The sequence below is a fragment of the Cervus canadensis genome, chromosome 28 (assembly GCF_019320065.1).
Source record: "Cervus canadensis isolate Bull #8, Minnesota chromosome 28, ASM1932006v1, whole genome shotgun sequence".
Taxonomy (NCBI): domain Eukaryota; kingdom Metazoa; phylum Chordata; class Mammalia; order Artiodactyla; family Cervidae; genus Cervus; species Cervus canadensis.
This window is the reverse complement of record NC_057413.1, coordinates 35,484,613-35,506,978: the sequence shown is the minus strand read 5'-3', so window position 1 is coordinate 35,506,978 and position 22,366 is coordinate 35,484,613. Positions and strand designations below refer to the sequence as shown.

Genomic DNA, 22,366 nt, shown 5'->3' with positions numbered 1-22,366 from the left:
TTGCAACATGATTAGGAAAGTCACCTCATGCCATGCATCGACCTTATAAACATGTGATTATCCCGACCAAATTATGTGTGTCTCTGAAACAGTGATCACTGCCCTTTCTTTCCTGTTTCTGTGCATAATAAAGTATACTCCCACCATAAGGTTCAAGGGACAAATGACAAGACGCTGTTCTCTTGTCTGGGCTCCTAAAAGCTCACACTGCTGGCCCGCTGCCAGTTTCTGTTGGGTCCGCGCCCGCAAAGGCGTCCTTGAGCGCATTAGTGGTGACATGTGATAAACGTCACTTTGCCCCGAGTGACCAGGCCTCCCCCGAGAGATAACAAGCCGACGCACAGAGCGTGGGTCGGAGCGTACTTTTTGCCTCGCGTGGGCTTGGCTGGCGGCCTCTCCCTTCAGAACCTGCGTTTCGTACGAGAGCAGCTCGACCTCCACCTTGTCCAGCCAGGCACACAGCGCCTCGTGGGTGGCCTGCAGCCGCTGCGCGAGCTGCAACGCCTGCTCCAGGGTCTTCGCAACGTCCGTGCTCAGCTTAGTGATGTCCTGGTATCTCGCTTTAATGGCTTCCAGTTTATCTTGAATGATTAAAACTTCGTCACCTAGAATTTCAAAGGCATGTTATATCTCAGGAAAGGGGAAGCAGAGTTCTTCAGAGGTGATGCTACGCTGATGAGATTTTAGGGGGGTGGGGGAGAGGAGACACTTTTCTTAAGAGGTTTTGACTCAAGAAAACTCCTTTTCTAGGTTTGAATCTTTCTGAGGATTTCTGGCCGATGTCAACAGCTCTGCAAATGCAAATACAAAAACTGTCAAGGACTACGGCACCTTCTGTTTTGTGAAAAGCATCACCTTTCGTCTACCTGTATGGTCTTTCCGTGTTTAAGGTTAAAAACCACCTGGGTTCAAATACTGAGTTTGTGACTCATTACCTTGCACAAGATACCTGACCTCTCTGTGCCCCTGAGTACTTATTACAAGGACAGAACCTACTTCATAAGGTGGTGATAAAAATTCAATTAGTTTATATTTGCAAAGTATTTAGAATGGTGCCTGTCACAGGCATACACATGTTTAGGTACAGTCTGGGTGGTGGTAGTTTAGTTGCTAAGTCATGTTCGACTCTTGGACTCTTACAACACCATGGACTGTAGCCTGCCAGGTTCCTCTGTCCGTGAGATTCTCCAGGCAAGAATACTGGAGTGGGTTGCCATTTCCTCCTCCAATGTATAATCCATGTGTGTGTTAAAAATAATAAACTCATCTGTACTGCTCCAACAGATCTTCACCTGCCTCTCTTCAATTTTCAGGCACACAGAGAATGCGTCCTGGGCGTCAGGTTCCAAGCGTAAGGCTGCAGCTATGATACCAAATTCCTCCCATGCATCATAAACAGTACCTGCCCCCACCACACACATGCTGAGCTGAATACGGATACAGCGAGAGGTTCTTACAGCCAAAGGGATTACTAAAAACCAGTCAGCATTGATTTTCTTGATGAGTTCAGGCACAGAGAAGGGAAGCTTGGGCATAGTCACACTATGTGTCACCAAATACCGCCTCTCTTAAAATTTTACACCAGTGTCTACAACCGCTCTACAACAACTGCCTTCCACAAGTGGAAAGCTAATTTCATTCTGCCACGCAATTCTCTGACCAGTGCTCAGTGTTATGAGTAACATACAAAACTTTCATTAAAAACTCAGTGAGATCATGAGAAAAAAGTGAAATCATATCCTAAAATCCCCTTGATCAGCCTTCAGAGTGCTCTCCAGAACGAAGCCTTGGATTGGCCCCAAACTCTAAAGAGCTCTGTGTTCCCCCATCTCCAAAGTAGTCAGAAAGCGATGCACAACGTCCGTGGAATGAGGATCTGAAAGGCAGCTCACCTGTCGTTCGTTTAAGCAGCTCCAGGCCGTTCAGCAACGCCTGGTCTACGTTCTGTTTCCTAAGCTGGATGTCCTCCTGCAGAACCTGAAATACAGGGGCCACTTTGTTATCAGCTCATCTTGGGAGAATGCTAACTAGGCTTCAGTTTTCTGAGTCAACACCTCACATTTTCAAACATTCCTCACTGCTCTCACACTGACCTCTCCCTATTTCAGCACTGTGCCCACATCCCGGTTCTTCTCTCGTAATTCTCTCCCCTACTCAGAAAATGAGCTATGTGGAGAGACCGAAGTATTGGTTAATTGCGGGCCTTTGTATACAATGATGAAACAGTAAAATGAAAAATGAACAATCTATTAGTGGAAAAACTGAATCCCTTCTGACATTACATGTGATTTCAATAAAAGTAATTGAATATAACACTACTATATAAAAAATGGATAAACAACAAGGACCTCCTGTATAGCACAGGGAACAACGATACTCAATATTTTAAATAACCTAGATGAGAAAAGAATCTGAAAAAGAATATATATATATATATACATAAACTGAATCAGTTCACTGAACACATAAAACTAACACAACACTGTAGGTCAACTATACTTCAATTTCAAAGAAGGTCACTGTATACAAAGGCAATGTCTTTTTTTTTGAGTACAGGAATTAACCTAAATCATTGAGAACATAAAATAATACAGAAATAAAGAGAACTGAGAAAATAAGGTCAACTGAAATGAAAAAATGAAATAAACCAAAATACCCGCAACTCAGCCTGCTGCATCCACAGCCGCTCGGGGCTGGAGTCCTGGACCAAGAGCCGCCTCAGCTTGTCATGCACTTCACTCAGCCAGTTCATCAGCTCCACTTCATCTTCCCCAAAAATCTTAGCGTTACATAGAGCCTGCTGCAGCAGCTCAGACCTACTGTGGCTTTTCTCTTGAATCTCAATGTACCACACTTGGGAGGAGTCTAGTTTACTCTGCACCATATCTTTATCCTCCCTGGAGCTCAAAACCTTTAAAGACTGGCCAATGCTAACGGCCTGGTGTAAATGCTTATTGTGATGCAGGATGTCATCTTCTAAGGCCTAAACAAGGTTTAAAAAAGGGAAACAAAAAGAATGGGACAAATAAAAATGACAACATAAATCGAACAGAAAGATGACACGTGAAATGGGTGTAAGGTTGAACTGAGGCATCACACAATAGCACGTAACTCAAACGTGCGTCATAAAACCACAAAGGAAAGGGACAACTAGATCCCACGAGTGTGATGGGAGCCTTACTTTGTGTTGCTCAATCTGCTCCTCCAGCTTGGGCGCTTGGGTTCCAACGGGCTCGCAGTTCGCCAGCCTCTTCTCTGTGGTCGACAGCCACTCGTTCAGCGGCTCTAAGGTTTCGTGAAACTGCTGTGCTACCACGGAGATACCTTCCAGCTGACGGTTCCTGAAAACACGCCAACAGGAAGGTCACTCGGGGATGAGGAATGTGGGAAGCTGTCAACAGAAAGCTTCGCTCACGCTCCTGCGTTCCGCTCCCAGCACTTTTTGTAGAAAACATCTAAGGTTACAGTGAAAACTTCTCACACTGAGAGGACAGTTCAAAACAGCTCTTCTATTCCCTGAGCGTCCCCTGCCGGGGTTCAATCCCTGGTTGGGGAACTAAGATCCCTCAAGCCACTCAGTGTGGGTGAAAAAAATAAAAGTATCTACAATTAAAAAAAAAATAGTTTCCCTATTAAATTCTCCTTTAATTCTTAAAACTGAACAAAGACCAACCTCAAGTACCTGAATCTTATGAAAATCTTAAGTAACTCATTATAATTCTTGCAATAGCTATAATCATCAATTCAGTTCAGTCGCTCAGTTGTGTCCAACACTTTGCGACCCCATGAATCAAAGCACACCAGGCCTCCCTGTCCATCAATGTTATAATAACAATAGCAGCAATAAAAATGATAATAATAGGTAATATTTACTGAATATATATTCTATGCTTTACAAATTAGTTAACATCAGCCAGAGCACCAGTTACTGAGATTGCTTTAGTCAAATGGTCAAAATTAGATTCAAGTTTTGAAAAATAAAGCATCCCCTGCACTGACATTACTAGGGATTCCTCTCCTCCTTTAAAAAGTATACTGTCAGGTATGTTTCCCCGAAGCAACAGTTATTATTTTATGGGCTAAAATATCATGAAAGAGAAGAACTATTTCTCTGACTTTTACAAAACAGAGTTTGAAATGCTTTTAGAAAATTCATTGTTTCCTCCGTTAAAAAGGCGCCGTGTAAGTTAAAACCTGCTTGAACTGTCCTCGGTTTCCATTGAGGGCAAGTGATTGTTTTGGTCTGTATACAGAGAACCTGACTCAGTATTCAATTCTGCGAATCATTTCTGCTGGGACCAAGAGCTGCTGTCTTAACCTGTCATCATGTTTAATTCTTAGGAAACTGCCTGATTTGAGAAATGGATGTTCTATGGGGACAAAGGGAATCATGGAAACCTGGCACATGCTACTGAATGTATTGAGTTGGCCAAAAAGTTTGTTAGGGTTTTTCCATAAGATCTTACTGGAAAACCCAAATGAACTTTTTGGCCAACCTAACAATTTCTGTATCTTTTTATCACAAACCACATATGTATATATTTTTAAAACTTTCAATTGAAACATTTGACCTTTAAAAAAAAATGAATAAATTACTATATTATTTTTAACTTCTGGATGATCACTATGACTCTTCTTTCTAAATTCTATTAAATAGTATCCAATCACCTAGAATCAATGGAAATAACTTTTGAGACTAGGTTTAATTGGCTGTGATTTAAATTGTAAGGGGATCTAGCAATCGGTGTCTGAATCATAATATGACCACAATCCCTCCACTTAATGCCACTGTGAGAGTGGCTTAGGAAAAGGACAGTCCTGGGAGGAAAGCAGAGATTTTGACTTTTGTTTATTTAAAAAAAGTACTGAGCGCCTCTCCCAAGGTAGTAATAGTAATTCTAGGGCATTACACAGAAGGAATAATCTACTGATAACACGTTACAGGGAATGTGAAACTTCTAGCCTCCTTGGGAGTCCCTTACTGACTTGTCCTAGAACGCTTCCTTCTACTCTGTAATTCAAGATTAGACAAACCCTTCTCTGCACTATCCTATCAAGAGTTTCAAAGAAGGTAGGAATGTGTGGAGACGCTCATTCTGTTCAGTGGGTCATCTGTTTCCAACCCAACCAGTATACACTCCAGCATCGCAAGGACTTGACATGGGTCAATGTGGTGTCAACAGAGAGAACGAAGAAAGAACTATACTCAATATCCCATGACAAATGATAAACCAAAATGGGGAAGGATATTTTTAAAAGAATGTACATATACATTCTTATATGAAGTGAAGTTGCTCAGTCGTGTCCAACTCTGCAACCCCATGGACTGCAGCCTACCAGGCCCCTCCATCCATGGGATTCTCCAGGCAAGAATACTGGAGAGGGTTGCCATTTCCTTCTCCAGGGGATCTTCCTGACCCAGGGATTGAACCCAGGTCTCCTGAATTGCAGGCAGATGCTTTCTGAGCCACCAGGGAAGCCCATATTCTTATATATACGTATATATATACACATACACACACATATGTGTGCAACTGAGTCACTTTGCTATACAGCAGAAATGAAAACAACATCGTAAATCAAGTATACTGTAATAAAATTTTAAAAAAGAAATGTAAGGAAACCCAGCGGAGCCACGCTCCAGGTCCTCACCTTGGTAAACGCCACAGCACCCCCACCGGCCTCACTCCCCAGACACCTCCCACTCCAGCTTAAACCAGAGCTCGGGACACCCCTGGTGGCCCAGCCGTTAAGCCTTCGCACTTTCAGGGCTTCCACTGCAGTGCGTGAAGCTTTGATCCCTGGATTGGGAACTAAGGTCCCAAACGTCACAGGTTGTGGCCAAACATAAAATTAAGAAACTGAGGGCACCATTTAAAAAGCATTACTAGACAGTCAAAACGTAACTAGAAACAAAAATAGAAAACAAACAGGCTGCCTGTCACCTCCCCACCCCAGGCCGGGTTCTTCTGGTTCTCTATCACGGCACCCTGGGTGCAGGTTTCACTCTGAACCATCACATCTGTCCCTGCTCTTCAACGGCCACCAAACCCTGCTACAGTATTCCCTGAGGGTAGGGATGATCTGACAAGTGCACCCCGGAACGCCTGGCCCTGCCTGATGAATGCAGGCAGGCAATAACTGTGTTATAAATGAATGAATAAAGGACCCCGCAAGGGAAACACGGTTCTTAAAAGAGTTGTGATAAGGACTTCCCTGGTGGTCCACCAGATGAGAATCCACCCTGTCATGTAGGGGACATGGGTTCGATCCCTGGTCAGGGAACTGAGATCCCAGACGCTGCAGAGCAACTAAGCCTGCATACTGCGACTAGCCGATTAGGTCCCCGTGATGCAACCAGAGAGTCAACATAAGACCCTGTGTGCTCAACTCAGACAGATCACAGTCAAGCAAATAAATAAATAAAAACAAAACCAACAGGCAAGAGTTGGGAAAGATCTAGGGACTACAAGACATCTCCATCGGAGGAATGAGAAGAGACGCCACCACCCTTGCCCTCTATGCTCACATACGTGACAAACACAGGAAAAGAGCAATTTGAAATAGTCAGACCAAAATATGAGAAATAGTACAAAAGCCACTGCTGCTCTTCCCAAACCCTGGCAGCATTTACATTACCTCGTCTCGGCCTTACTAAGTAGCGCCTCCCATCGGCTATCCAGCAGACTCAGCTGTTTCAAAATCTTCACTTTATCCGGGGGTTCAGCTGTGGCGGCGATTTTTTCTCCTTCCCGTTTGATCACCTCCACGGTAGATTTGCGGTCATCCAGCAATCTTTGGAGAAGCTTAGGAAAAAATAGTAAATAGAAAAACAATAAATAAATGGAAAGGAAATAAAGGAATAACTGTATAAACATATGCAAAACATATGCTTTGTGGCATACTTTTGATACATGACAAAAATAATTTTGCATGGGTTCACATACAAAAGGATTTGAGAAGTAGAGCTTTTTCAAATACCTCATTCTATTTAATGATTCATTACTACTGTGTTAGACACTGTGGCAGAGGCTTTTCGTAGTAAATAAAATGAATATTGATAAGGCCACTAAACCATTCATTCTCAACTTTTTAATACAAGATAATGGGGTAGAAGGGTGCTACTACTCAGGAAAACTGCACTGCACTGGAAGTGCAAAATCCTCATTACTATAATGAAATGGGAACGCCCTAACACTCAACAATGATCTGTCCCACTGAGACAGAAAAGATCATTATAAATCATCACTATTTTCAAACCCTTTTCCCATGGTAAACAATCTACCACAGAAGGGAAGCTGAGACTCAGACCGGTTCACAAGTCAATGAGGCTGAAACCGGAGGCTCCTGGCTGCTTTGTGGAGGTAGGATAGCTCCTAAAATTCTTAATGAGGATAAAAACTAGAGCCTTTAACTAGCATTTCCACAATGACCAGAGTGAAACATGTCAGAAACCTTCAAAGTTGGCTAAAAAGACTAACATTTCAGGACTGAGCAGCAGGAAAAAAAGTCAATCCAATTCTTCATTTCAAGAAGCCTGGAAGGGAGTGTTTGACATAGGGAGCCAAAAATCAGGCCTCCCTTCCTCCACTTAAAAAAAACAAGCATTTCAGTAATAACTGCCATCCCCAGGCCCCACGTGCAGAGTGGTGAGCAAGGCACACAGAACACTGAAGACCACTGCTGCCTGAACCTGACCCTGACCGATCCCGATCGCCAGCAAGCCCACCCTGCTCAATGATACGCAGCAGCCTGGATGGGAGGGGAGTTTGGTGGAGAACGGATGCATGTGTGTGTATGGCTGAGTCCCTTTGCTGGCCACCTGAAACTATCACTACATTGCTAATCAGCTATACTCCAATACAAAACAAGAAGTTAAATAGCGATCTAAAAGAGACCACCACATAGGAGCAGAGAGGAACAGGGTCCAAGAGAAGGGAAGAGACGCCCTCTCCTGACATAGGTCAGAGGTCATAAAATCAAAGTATGACAAGTGGTTTAGGCAGCAAAGGGAACAATTAAGTGGATTACTCTCAGTAAACTTTAATGAATAGCTTCTAGCAATTAAGAGCAAAATCGACAGACAGGCTTTGTTGGCTAAGCATTGTTCATTTAACTCTGGGTAAATACTACAGGTTTAAATTAAATCATGAATGGCAACAGTCATATTATTTTATTTAACACCGTATTGTATATATTTATCATAGAAACTACACAAAATATTTTATTACATATTATAAGTATCAGTTTTTTCCAAAAACCAAACAAATGCAATGTGTTTCCTCTTATGCTTCTTTATTCTTTACCTCTAAATCTATTTCTAATTAGTTAATTTCTCAAGATAGCAAAGTCTTCAAAGAATTTTCAGAGAGAGTAGTACTGGATGCCCAAACCCAACCAAGCCTCTGAATCCACTCCTTTTTTTAAGCGTCTTGTCTTTTTAAAGGTAAACCTCAGCAATGCGCTGTATGCCAGGAGCCCCCCACTGCCATGTGGCATTTCAAGTCATGGGTGACATGAATCAATCCTGGACAAGTCATTAATGCTTCCCAATGACCACAGAAGTTGTAGGTGTCGCCCTAAGCAGTCAGCAGCCCTCTAAGGAGTGTCTTTCCAACTGGGTCCTGTATGTGCAGCGTCAAAAGACACAAGAGCCCAGTTCTGAGCATAGGGGATCAACTCTCTGCCTCGTCAGTACAGGCTGAACCATGACAAACTGCCCATACTGACCCCATACAATAGACAACTGCATATGCACCAAGCTAGTGCATCAAAGAACCATGATAACTCTGTCCGAAGTCACCTTTTCGGTGAGTGAGGTCTGCCTTGACTGCACTATTCTTTTTTAAAAATTGTACATGTCCCCTCTCTACTTTGCACTTCCTGTCCCCACCCTCATCCTGCCTCTTCCCAGCTCTTACCTTCCACCCTGGCTTTGCTTATCAGTGGCCCACGTTAATACCAAGTGCTTATTTTTGTTTACTGCCTCCTTCTCCCTGTTCTTCCCTTCCCACTAACACTTAAACTTGATGAAGAATTCTTATGTTTTTTATTTGACAGTATAGCTCCAGCACCTGCAAGGATGACTGACCTGTGGCAGATGGTGGACAAATATTTGTTGAATGACTAACAAAACAAGGTCTAGAACATCGATTACTGGTTAATGAAGACGTCCTATTAACACAGAGAGAGTCACAAGGTAAACGTTTACTCTCATTATTACGGTGTAACGGGAAACAGGATGCGCGCTGGCTAACTCACCTTCTGCTCCTGTATCTGCGCCTTCACCACCTTGAACTCGGCGGACGGGGCTTTCTGATTGGCCACGAGCTCCTCGGTGTCCCCCATCCAGCTGAGCAGCGACTCCAGGGCGTCCTGGAAGCGCCCGCAGTGCAACAGGGCCTCCTGCAGCTGGGCTGCCCGCTGGGCCACCTGCACAGCCGGGGCCTCAGTTACCATCGCGCTCGCGAGAAGCCACACATGCCCACCAGCCTGCCCTGTCCACGCTCGTCTGCCCACTGATCACATATTCTCTCTTGCTTCTCACTTAAAACTTACTCAAGGCACTGCTCGTGGGCGGGATACAGACAGAAAGGAGACAAGCTCATCAGCAAGTCAGCCGAGCAGATAAGGTTACCCTCTCAACCTGTCAATGCCAAAGAGGAGGACTCTCGGGTTTTGGATGTATCCAATACACCGATGATTAGCAAAGAATGGTTCAAATATTTTAAGGTTACTGAAAGAAACAGTGCCTTTTTCATTTTTACCGTTATCCATGGGACTCCATTATTTCCTACGTTGAAAATCAAGGATAATAATTTTTTTTAAAGACTAAGACTTAAAAAAAAAACTACTATTTAATAGAGAGAATCAGAATTACATTCAGCCACACAAAATAACTAAGAAGTATCCAATTAAATTCTGCCAGCTCCAAGCTCTATAGAGGCCTTTCTTAACAAGACAGGGCCTTTGTCCTCCAGTAAATGGAGTCTCTGTGTCCCACACAGAGATACCCTATCGCCCCCTCAAAGGTCTTTTCTTTTTGGACTGGACAAGTACTTGGCAAAGATAGTTTAAGTACCATGGAATATATTTATACCTGACACTGCACTCCCGTTTGTGTGTGAGTTAGCACTACAGTATGAATCAGACTCTAAAGAAGGATAAATGCTGTTTTGAGATCTGGCCACCAAGGAAGATTTTGGAGCAGGAAAAACTCAAGAAACAATTCCCTCCACCACCAGACGAGCCCTGCCATCCCGAAACCCTTTTCTGATCACTTCTGTCACATAAAGAGCTGCCGTTGTGTTTCAGCATCATCTCCTTAAGCTAGCAGAGTTACTTCCCAGTGTTTTCTGTCATGCACATTTGGGGAAGGGGGGATCTTCATTTCATCAAATGACATTTGGACTCAGCGATCCACAGTGAGGTGCAAACCCTCACTCCAGGCCGGACAGACACACGGCTGCGCTGTGTGAGCTGTTACACAGTGCGGAGTGAGTTGCTGATGAATGAAAATTAGCTTTCACGTAAAAAGTGAGATTTCCAAGTTCTCTGGAAAATAAGTAGACCATTTTGGCAGCGGGGAGCCCAGGCCCCTGTGTGGCACTGATCTGAGGTGCCAAGCAGCCCGTGCCCTCAGAGGTGCATGCACTGTCCCCGCCCAGGGCAGAGGACGTGGCCACCATCCAGACAGGGCCCGCCTCACCCAGCTCGCTGCCTGCGTCTGCGCCCCGAGCCCTGGGGACGCCGGGATGGGCCACGGGGCACAGGGCGGCCAAGGAGCAGGCAGGGTGGGGAGGCTGTGCTACCGGACACAGGACGGGGGGGTCCCAGCAGACACTGGCCACCAATCCACAGGGAGGGAGAGCCACGCCACCTTCTTGTTGAGGGTCTTCCAGCGTGCGCCGGCGTCGTCCAGGTCGTGTTCCAAGGCCTCGGTGCTGGCGCCCTTGGCGGCACTCTGGATGAGGCCCTGCCCCAGCCAGTTCACATCCTGATGCTTGACCTGCAGGGGTTCGATCTCTTCCTTTTGGAACACCTATGTTTCAAAGAACAATGATTATCTGAATTAGCGGACCCAACAGTCCCCAAATACAAACATCTGTTCAATCAGCTGGTATGGATTATTACAGATAAAGAAAACCCTGGTTGCCTAAATCATGTGTTGCTGCCTAGTCTATTTAGAAATAGTAGTAAAAAACTAAACATAAATTCATCATATTATCCTAACCACTCAGAAATATTCAGGAATGATATTCTAGGTGCATTTCATCAGATGACTTATAAAACGAAAACAAGAGTGGACATATCTTCTCTATCACTTCATTATCACAGCACTAGGAACCTCCTATCACTCCAATTTAACTAGTAAAAAAAGGTTTAGATGGCATTATTTCATTCTTTTTTATTAATGTCATTTGCAGCAACATGAATGCAACGAGCAATAATCATACTAAGAAAGTCAGAAAGAGAATGATAAATACTTTATGATATCACTCATACGTGGAATCTAAAATATGACACAGATGAACTTATTTACAAAGCAGAAACAGACTCACAGATACAGAGAATGGACTCGTGGTTGCCAAGGTGAGAAGGGCAGACTGGGACTTCAGAGTTAGAAGATGCAAGCTATTACACAAAGAATGAATAAACAACCAAGTCCTGCCATATAGCACATGCAACCCTACTCAACATCCATTCCATAATGAAAAAGAACAGAGAAACACAATATGTACACCTATACATATCCATGAGTCACTCTGCTGTATGCCAGAAACTACCCTTTGTGAATCAACTATGCTTCAGTTCAAACCGAGGCTCAGTGACTGCCTGGAGGGGTGGTCAGGGGACGGGAGGGAGGCACAGGAGGAGGGGACGCGTGTGTCCCTGTGGCTGATTCATGCTGACGTACGGCAGAAACCAACCCAGCACAGCAATGATCCTTCAATTAACAACAAATAAAAAATAAGACAGATAAACAACAAAGTCACAGGAAAGTATACTCAGCATCCTGTGATAAACCCTAATGGACAAGAGTATGAGAAAGTGTACCTATATAACTGAGTCACTTTGCTGCATAGCAGAAATTAACACAACATGTAACTCAACTATACTTCAGTAAAATAAATTTTTTAAAAGCCAAAAAAAAAAAAAAGTACAGAAAATGCCAAGGAGCAAGATGATAAGATGGGCCCAAGATGGGCCTTCCCGGACAAGAATCCTTACGGGCTCCTCTAAGGAGGCCTGCTGCTCGCTGGCAAATGACATCTGAGCCTCAAGTGGAAATGGGAGTCACTGACAAGAGGAGGAGTACATCAAGGCTGTATATTGTCACCCTGCTTATTTAACTTATATGCAGAGAACATCATGAGAAACGCTGGGCTGGAGGAAGCACAAGCTGGAATCAAGACTGCTGGGAGAAATATCAATATGCAGATATTGATATGCAGACGACACCACCCTTATGGCAGAAAGTGAAGAAGAACTAAAGAGCCTCTTGATGCAAGTGAAAAAGTTGGCTTAAAGCTCAGCGTTCAGAAAACTAAGATCATGGCATTGAGTCTCATCACTTCATGGTAAACAGATGGGGAAACAGTGGGAACAGTGGCAGACTTTATATTTTGGGGCTCCAAAATCACTGCAGATGGTGATTGCAGCCATGGAATTAAAAGACGCTTACTCCTTGGAAGGAAAGTGATGACCAACCTAGATAGCATATTAAAAAGCAGAGACATTACTTTGCCATCAAAGGTCCGTCTAGTCAAGGCTGTGGTTTTTCCAGTGGTCATGTATGGATGTGAGAGTTGGACTATAAAGAAAGCTGAGCACCAAAGAATTGATGCTTTTGAACTGTGGTGATGGAGAAGACGTTTGAGAGTTCTTTGGACTGCAAGGAGATCCAACCAGTCCATACTAAAGGAGATCAGGCCTGGGTGTTCATTGGAAGGACTGATGTTGAAGCTGAAACTCCAATACTTTGGCCACCTCATGCGAAGAGCTGACTCATTTGAAAAGACCCTGATGCTGGGAAAGATTGAGGGCAAGAGGAGAAGGGGACGACAGAGGATGAGATGGTTGGATGGCATCACCGACTCGATGGACATGGGTTTGGTGGACTCCGGGAGTTGGTGATGGACAGGGAGGCCTGGCGTGCTGCGGTTCATGGGGTCGCAAAGAGTCGGACACGACTGAGCGACTGAACTGACTGAATGACAAGAAGAGTTGAGCCAGAGGGGCCACACACGGGGACACACACAGAAGAAAGAGGTAAGTGGGCACTGCAACAGCGTGGATGCCGACACATCCACATCCTTAACCTCTGTCAAGATGCCAATGGGCCTGCAGGAGGCACGGAGGCCTCCCCCCCGGGATCCCAGCGCACGTGGCCTGCACGGCCACTCTGTCCCCCATGGGCCCTGCCTGCACATGGACTTTCCAGCACCTCCCGGCCAACCCTCCGGCCCACCCAACTATAGGCCGCACTGCCTGCAACTGGCAAAGGATCTAGCTAATGTGTTAGAGTAAAATGCAAGTTCCACAAAAACACCAATTTGTTTTCCTTAGAGCTGCTCTATTTCCTGGGCCTACCACAGTACCTAGCTTGTAATATGGACCTGGTAATAACTACTTGCCAAATGAATTATCAGTATAGAAAATTGTATTCATATCTTGGGGTGCGTGATGATCATTCCTCAATAGATAATACTGTACATCAACTCTTTCATAGATAATACAAATGCTTTTAATACAGGGCTTGAAGGAGTCATGAGGACAATATACTCATTAAACTAAGGAAGGAAAGCTTCAGCGGGAGATTAAGGGAAAACAAGGTTTAGGGTCCTGAGTCATTATACTACATAAATATAACAGTCCAAGTGAAGGAATAGTTAAACAGAATATAGGAAAACACAATAAAAGCAAATATCAAAAGAGGAGTTGAGAAAAAACTACAGGCACAGTATGGAAAATAATTTTGAAAGATGTAGAGGCTGCCAAACTCCCCAGACTTTGGCCCACGCCCAGCACACTGGATACGTCTGTGCTATAGTATGAATGAGTACATTAAAGAAGAGCAAACAAATGCACAATCACCTCTTCTAAAAGTCCCCTTTCAGCAAAAAGCCCAAACATTTTCTGACAGTTTCCACACTAGCTAATTGTTTCTATAGAACAATACTCAATATAAAAAGTCAATTACACACGAAGAATTATAGGAGTTCCCCAAATCACTGGGACAAATACACAAAATTTTTCATAATTTTTTAAAAGGCTTAATGTACCTAATAAGTCAATACCAATAAGGTAGTGAAGACAGAATTCTGCGCTATGATTCTACTTCTTTTTCTATACCACTTTCCAAATTACTATTTCTAGGAATAGCTGTAGATATGTTTTACTACTTACCGAAAAAAAGAAGAGGGGGAGGAAAATGGCTACATTTTTAATTCCGGGAACTTGCCTGGTACATAAGGATTCAGGGAAAAGTTTTATTCTCCCCTATAGCTAGTTTTCAGGGCAAAAAAACAATAAAACCAATAAAAATGTTCCAGTAAATTGTCTTAACCTCTGGTCTTGGTTTGAAAGAAATTAATTTCAGGGTTGTCTATCAGCATAGTTCTGGGTGAGTCTGTAGTAATTTTCAAAAGTGCTTCCCAAGATTCACTAAGGGTTAAAAAAAAAAAAAAAAAAACTACTAAAGAATCTATATACTCCTAAGAGTTTAATTACTTTCTACAAATAAACTGAAAATCCTTTATAGCAAACAAACACTCTGCTAAACTCTCAAACTAGCACACCATTCAATGCAATCTCAAGGAAAGGGCATGGCTAATTAGATCAATTATTTCATAGACTGATAGCATCCAAAAGCCTTATCTCTCAGTAACAAAATACCTAGGAAGACAGACTCTCCCCTAGGCTAACCCTCAAGCACACAAACACAAGAGAAGCTTAAAATAGAGTAAAATTACCTCTGAGGCAAAGTTTACCAGAAGAGCTTAGGAAAAGGACTAAAATAGCTAAACTTCAATCTAAGTGGGAAGAAAAAAATTACAGGCTTGACAGCCATCTCCCTACGACAAGGCTGCACCCTTCACTGGCTCACTTCACTCAGCACTGAGCAAAAGGAAGACGGGCTACGCGGACTGCAGAAGGCAGCACAACGGCTTCTCCCCGCGGGCAGCGCTGCCAAGAGAACACTTGCAACACGTGTAAAGAGCCCTCCATTTGAGAAGAGCACTTCTCAGACCACAACAGTGTACCACTGTGTTTGCGCCTTCCTGACTAAGCCCCTTCAAGCTTAATAAACCCCATATAACTGCCCTTAAGTGGCAGGGTCTTAAACCACAATGTGTGGAGAAGCCTAAGCTTAACATGAATTCACAGTGGAGGGGGGCATTCAAACGAAGGGGAACGGCCACCATCCTACCACCAGAAGCAGGAATACAAACAGCTGGCAATGATCACCCTCCTCAGGAACCATCCCTAATTAGCTTGCAGTGATCGATGAAGCAATGTCTGCCATCTGGCTGGGTACCAGTCAACCACCCCTTGTCCCCCCCTCACTACACCCCAGCCAGAGATAGGACAGGACTGACCATGGTCAGAGACACCAGTGATCACTTGACAGCAGATTTCCCATCCCTGTTAATTACCTGAGCAGAGTGAAAGCCGTTACAGACAGGGGCCAAGGTTCCTGCCTGCACCCCCGTTTTTCGGGGAGCAGCTTGCTTTCTTACTGCTCTGACTTGTGAGGAGCATGGCGCATGGATCACCTCCACCTCCTGGACAGAAAGAGGAGCCTCCACATCCTCTTGGGATGCTACATTGGCTTCTTCTGAATCGTACTGTGTCAATAACGTCAGGTTTTCCACTAAACTTGTGCCACCCCAATCAACAACATTTCCCCCCAGATCTGTGTGAGAGACAGCCAGCTCCTCAGGAGAATCTCCCACAAATTCCCTCCTTTGGGTGGTGCTTTGCAATTCTCCTGATCCATAGGTTCTTCCTTCTTCTCTGGGGTTAGAGATGCACTTGCTTTCTCCCTCTCTTGGCAGAATGAATGGGCCACCCTTAGGAGTGCTCTCTCTGACAGCATCCTGCAGGGAGCCATTTTCACCACGGATTTCCCTTTGACCATGGACAGGTTTCGTTTCCTCTGGTGGAGAAGCATCATGTAAAATCATCTTGAAGTTGCCATCAAGGTGGGTGCTTCTGCATGAAAGCAAGGGGATCTTCTGTTCGCTGATGGAATTAACAGAAAAAAAGGGTCTGTATTGCTCTGCGGTGTGAGTATCTCCCACAGAAGACAGGCTTCCAATTTGGGACGGGTCTCCGGGGAAAAGGCGCTGTTTTTCCTCCCTCTCAGCCGGAGGGCTGCACAAGCCAGACTCATCCTCCTCTGACGTGAGAGAGCTAGTAGCCCCTCTGCACTTGCCAGCCTTGGCAACAGCATCTGAGAGATCAGCAGGTTCAACAAAAGAGCTTTCACTTTTGTTTGCATAATCCACGAAATTGGCCGGGACGAACAATCGCCATGACCGTCTATGCTCTTTCTTTTCCGCATGGGATTTGGCTTTGGGTAAGCCTGTGCTCCGGATGATGTCGCTATTGAGTTTGAGGGCATCAAAGATCATCTTTTCATCGAGCTTGTGGGCTTCACGGCCTCTCAGCTCGAATGCACTGGAAGAAGCAAGGGGCCCATTGGAGCACAAAGAACTGACATCCAGTGTTCTGTGACTGTAGGGTAAAGTCCGGTCTGTGAAGTGCCTGGAAGACAGGCTCCCCTTGGAACCCGAGTCAATCTGCTCATTCAGCCTAACCGTGTCGTAGATGGAGCGCTGGGGGACATAGCAGTCCTCGATGTTGAGGTCCTCCTCCTCCTCACCTTTCCCTACGCAGGGGGGATTCTGACGTAAACAGTCTGGTCTGCTCAGCGGCTTCCCCATTGCGGAGCCCGTTACAACAAACACTGCAGCTCTTGACTCAGAAAGTGAGAAATAAGGCCAGGCATGTTCCAGCAAAGCACACTTCTAAACAGAACTATAAAGTGTCTCCAGCCCAAAGATGCATCTCAGATAACACACGTCATCACAGATGAGGAGCTGAAGGCCAGCAGCAGGGCACCGGTCCATGCGCATCCCTCCCTTTACCTGGTTGTTTGAGAACAAGTCTCAAAAATAAAGTGCATACAACAACAGAACAGAAGTCTCCTCCCCAGCCCACCGAAGTCCCCTTTCACATACTCCAAAACACAGAAAAAAGAAAACAAATAATACACTTATCAGTGGCTCAAACACTCAGAACATTCCATTGTCGGTCCATTTCCCTTTTTATTCTAATTGTGCATCTGAGATTTCCAGATTACAATTTCCCCAGGAGCAGCATCTTTATCCGAGTGTCAATTTCAGCAGAGCTCTGGTTAATTGTAATCCACTTAAACACAGCTTGCAAAACTCCATCTCTTATAAATAAACCAAGGTTCAGAAACTTAAAAACACTCGGAAACTTATGAGACCACGGACTATTCCGATGAAGGCACAGATGAAGTCTTCAGAGAAAAATAAGTCTCACACACTGTAAGAAAGTTCAAATTTTCTTTTACTCTTTTTGGGAGTAGCTATAAATAATCCTGATTCGAAAGGCAGGCTCTTCCCATATTAAGCGTCTTCGAGGCTATTCAGAATTATCCAAAGAGGAAAAAAATAGGCTTTTGGAAGGCCAGGCCAGTACAGTCTAGCAACCGTTCGAAGTAAATAGACAGCATGGTCTAGTATAAACTCCACTTAAAGGGGGGAAAAAAAGTCATTTTCAAAGAGTCTTATCTGATCCTCCTTAAGACAGCTGATTCCACCTGAGGCCACTGCAGTGGAGAGGAGCCCCGCGCTTCCTCCGAGGCTGGGCAGCCGCGCGGCGGGGCGGCGGGCGGGCGTCCCGAGCCTGGGCGCTCCGGGGGCGCATCTGCCGCGCGCCCCTCGCCGAGGCCCGGGCCCCGCTCCGCCGCTACGCGCTCCCGAGACCCGGCTCGGCGGGCATGTGCCCCGGACTCCTGCCCCGGCCGCCGGGCGCCCGCGAGCCTTTCAGGGGGAGGTGCCCAGAGGCGGGCGGCGGGAGGCAACCGCCCGGCGGTGACATCAGCGCGAACCAGACCCGGCCCGGGGGCGCGCGGCGGGTGCGGGGGCGCGGCCGGCCGGCGGGGCGGGGGCCACCTCGGCGCGGACAGCGGGGCCCCGCGTGGACAGCGCCGCCCTAATCCCCGAAGAGAGAAACGGGGAGTCGAGCTAACCCGCCCACCGGTAACCACTCTCGGGGCGCTGACAGTGGGGGCCCCCTGGGGACCGCGTCCCCCCAATCCCCGGAGAGAGAAACGGGGAGTCGGGCTAACCCGCCCCACCGGGAACCACTCTAGGGGCGCTGCTACGGCGGACTCGCAGCCCTTCAGGGTCCGCGATGCAGAGCGCGCATCACTTTCAAGTCGGATCTCCTGTCGTTCTTTTTAAAAGCCCAAGTTCAAGTCAAACTGTTCTCCGGAGGAAACCACTCCTTAGGGTATGGAGCCCTCGGCACCGCGGACGTGAATATGAGCCGTTACTAATAACTATGCGTGCCTCTCGAGGTTACTGCAAGGTTTGGGCTAAGATCTAGGGCGGTTAAGCGACTCCGGACATTTCATTAACACAATCACAGCCAGGGAGTTTTATCCACTGAACAAACACTCTTTAAATAATACTGTTTGAAAATTAACTCAGCAAGCCAAACCTTAGCCTTTGGGGGGGAGGGGGGGATTTCACACTATCCATTCTTTATTTTATGAAATAAGCAACCATGCCAGAATAGAAGATAGAGGGCAGATTTTCTTTCTTCAAACTCACAAAATAATCTTTCGAACATAAATAAAACTGTGCTGGCCCCAAGTGAAGACAGGTCTAGTAAAAACAACACTAAATGGTCTCTGATAACAGAAGAGATGTGGGAGGGGCCTTTTGTACCTTTCATGAGAAAATGATTCCAAAATGATTTTTTATAAACATAAGAACTGAATCTTTAAAAAAAAGAAAATCTACCCATAACCAGAACTCTATAGGCAACATACCCATTCGACACTTATTAGATGCAACTCATATTAAGTTGGAAAAAATATATACATAGCCAACTGTAAGGGATAATATACATAATAAATTATCCATCAACATAATAATATCAAAGCCTACTCTTCATGGTCAAGAAGGGAAGTATCTCAGCAAGCACTTGATTCTATCTGAACACACAGGCTGTTCTGCTGCCGGGATAATAAGACAAAGAAAACCCGCCCATGGTTACCCTGTTTGAACAATGGGTCGGGCACCAGGCCTCAATCAGCAGAGACCAAGGGACTGACTGCCAGCTGCCACAACCTTCCTTAGCAAGTAGCTCCTGGGAAGCCACTCACTTGTGGCTACATGAATAAGAAAGTTTCCATGGAGTGTGGACCAGAGTTGCTCACAGAACTTTTCCTAAGAAACAATGGCCCTACTTCCAAGCCCCTGTAGGCTCTAACTCTGAATCATGAACTTAGTTCTAATCTGGTCTTCCAGCTCTCTGGAAAGCTAAGGACAGCAACCTTGCATCTGAGATGAAGAGTACACTTTTAAAGCTACACAAATAATTCATTCATAATTTCAGCCACTCATCAAACAGGGCCCACTATCTGCCAAACAGCACAGGAAACGCTGGCAAAGTGCAGGTGCCCAGAGAGGCAGGACCCCCGCCCCGCGTGCCTGACAGTGAGGTGGGGAGACCCCGCCCCGCGTGCCTGACAGTGAAGGGGAGGGTCTGCATGAGAAAGTGTAAGGGGCACAGCCAAGAAGCAGGAAGTGCAACGGAGAAATGTCCTCCGATGGATTATATTTAACACTGTGCCATTTATTTAATAACTGAGTTCCTATTTCATTAAGCTGATTTCAACTAACTCTACAAAAGACGATCCTGGTACATTCGGGCTCCATTTGCTATTTGTACTCTTAACATTATATTGGTATTGATGACAATAACTTATATATTTATCTTTGTTACTTGAAATCAGATTCCAAAGATCTATCTGGATAACTTAAGAGAACTCATATTTAGAGCAGAACCCGACTGGTTGATCTTTTCTTCCTAAATTCGATTTATATAGCTACTTTACAATGCAATGGTCTCTAAAGTTAGTATTAATAAAATCAAGATGTATAAGACTGTATAAGATTAATAAAATCATGATGTAAAATCAAGTATTTAACTGTGTTAAATACTAACCATGATACATATAAGAAATATACAATGAATAAATGAGCAAAGTTCTTCTGAAAAGCAGTCAACAATATTCAGAAATCGCAATGTTAACCTGGTCTCAAAAGGCAAGTCTACACAGCCTACTTGATGTGATCCAGTTAAAATACTTTCTAAAGGTAGATAATTTTGGAAAAGTACACAAACACTAGTTGAATTATAAACAAAATAGTACCATTTTCTCATTTTATATTTCTAAAATTAAAAAAGAAACTTTCTGAGGAATCTTACCACGAAGTATACAATGATCCATGTCTTAGAAATATAAAAGGCTAATTTTACCAACTGAAACACGGAGTTTTTAGAACTTAAAGGCTAGAAATATTAGGAAATTCAAATGCAGTAAGTGGACAACATTTGTAAGTAAATGCAATATTATCCATAAAAGCTGATGAACTTATCTTCCTGGCTTGGTAGCTCCTGAAATATGAATTAGAAGCCAGACAAGAGATGTGTGGGGTTTTTTGCTTTAAGTACAAAACTAGCCCTTAGAGACAACAATTTCTATTATTCTTTCTAAGATAGATATGCTTTTTTGCTAAGGAAAACTGAAAGCATACTACGTTCTCAGGTTGTAAAGTGATAAACTTCTTTGCATGGATGGATAAAGGATTTTCAAGAATAGCCATCAGATGAATGCATGTATGCATGCATGCTAAGTTACTTCAGTTGTGTCTCTTTGTGACCCCATGGACAATAGCCCACCAGGCTCCTCTGTCCATGGGATTCTCCAGGTAAGAACACTGCAGTGGGCTGCCATGATCTCCTCCAGTGGATCTTCCGGTTCCAGGGATGGAACCTGTGTCTCCTGTTGCTCCTGCATTGCAGGCAGATTTTTATTGCTAAGTCACCACGGAAACTCCATTAGAGGACTATAAGCATTAGCTATTTATTTCAGTTTAATACACTTTACATTTGAAGGAAAGTAGCATATTCAGCGGAGAAAGCAATGGCAACCCACTCCAGTACTCTTGCCTGGAAAATCCCATGGATGGAGGAGCCTGGTAGGCTGCAGTCCATGCGGTCACTAGGAGTCAGACACAACTGAGGATTTCACTTTCACTTTTCACTTTCATGCATTGGAGAAGGAAATGGCAACCTACTCCAGTATTCTTGCCTGGAGAATCCCAAGGACGGGGAAGCCTGGTGGGCTGCCGTCTCATGGGGTCACACAGAGTCAGACACGACTGAAGCGCCTTAGCTGCAGTAGCAGCAGGATATTCAGACCCCACAACAAGAGCAAACAAGTAATGAAACTTATCAGACTGACTGACGTTGATGGGGATTTATCTTGAACATTAGGTAGGGCCGTTAACGTGCACTCCTTAGCTTCCTGTGAGTTACCCTCACAGCATTTACCAGCCAAGATTATTTTTAAAGAATGAATAGAGACCTAGATGAACATTAAAAAAAATTAACCCATCAGATTTTCTTATCAAGAAACCTACATAATTTCATAACAACAAAGCAAATTCCTGTCTGTTCCTATCTCTCACACCCATGGACAGCCACACCTCTAAGCAACTTCCCACGTGAGTAAAATAAATTATGTAGGTCTCCTTTTATCTAAGGAAGGCCCATGATAATGACAAGAGATGCTACAGCCTGGCATTTTGCAGGGGTGGGGAGTGGGAACCACTTTAAAATTAAGATACAAGTTTATCCAGGTAACCACCAAAAAGTCCCCTGGTATAAAATCACTGGTTGGAACTGTGTTGAGAATGACCTACCTTGAATCCTTGACCTTTCTTCTGTAATTGAAGTATAGTTGATTTACAATGTTGACAATACTGTGTTGGTTCCAGGTGAATAGCTATATATATACACACATAGACACACACACACACACATACGCATAGCTATTACAAGATACTGAATACAGTTCCCTGCTGTCCCGTGGGTCCTTGATGTCTAACTGTTTTATATCTTGTAGTGTGTATCTGCTAATCCCAAACTCCTAATTTATCCCCCACTCCTCTTTCCCTGCTGGTAACTGTAAGTTTCTTTTCTGTGTTTAACTCCTGGGTCTTCAGTGAAGCCACAGGAGTCAAGAGGC

The 22,366-nt window shown here is 44.6% G+C and overlaps 1 protein-coding gene across 18 annotated transcripts in view; it reads right to left on the bottom strand.

Annotated features, from left to right (window-relative positions):
• The window catches only part of DST (dystonin), a 511,627-nt gene that overhangs the window by 71,736 nt on the left and 417,525 nt on the right, over positions 1-22,366 (bottom strand). For 16 of the 18 annotated variants that reach the window (XM_043450645.1, XM_043450644.1, XM_043450646.1 and 13 more), the window contains 7 exons: positions 10,880-11,041; positions 9,262-9,432; positions 6,640-6,806; positions 3,182-3,341; positions 2,657-2,983; positions 1,893-1,977; positions 364-605 (listed from right to left, as the gene is read on the bottom strand). In XM_043450645.1, coding sequence (XP_043306580.1) covers positions 364-605; positions 1,893-1,977; positions 2,657-2,983; positions 3,182-3,341; positions 6,640-6,806; positions 9,262-9,432; positions 10,880-11,041 — 1,314 coding nt within the window. The remainder of the gene's footprint in view (positions 1-363; positions 606-1,892; positions 1,978-2,656; positions 2,984-3,181; positions 3,342-6,639; positions 6,807-9,261; positions 9,433-10,879; positions 11,042-22,366) is intronic. The other 2 variants (XM_043450652.1, XM_043450658.1) reach the window with 1 other exon arrangement.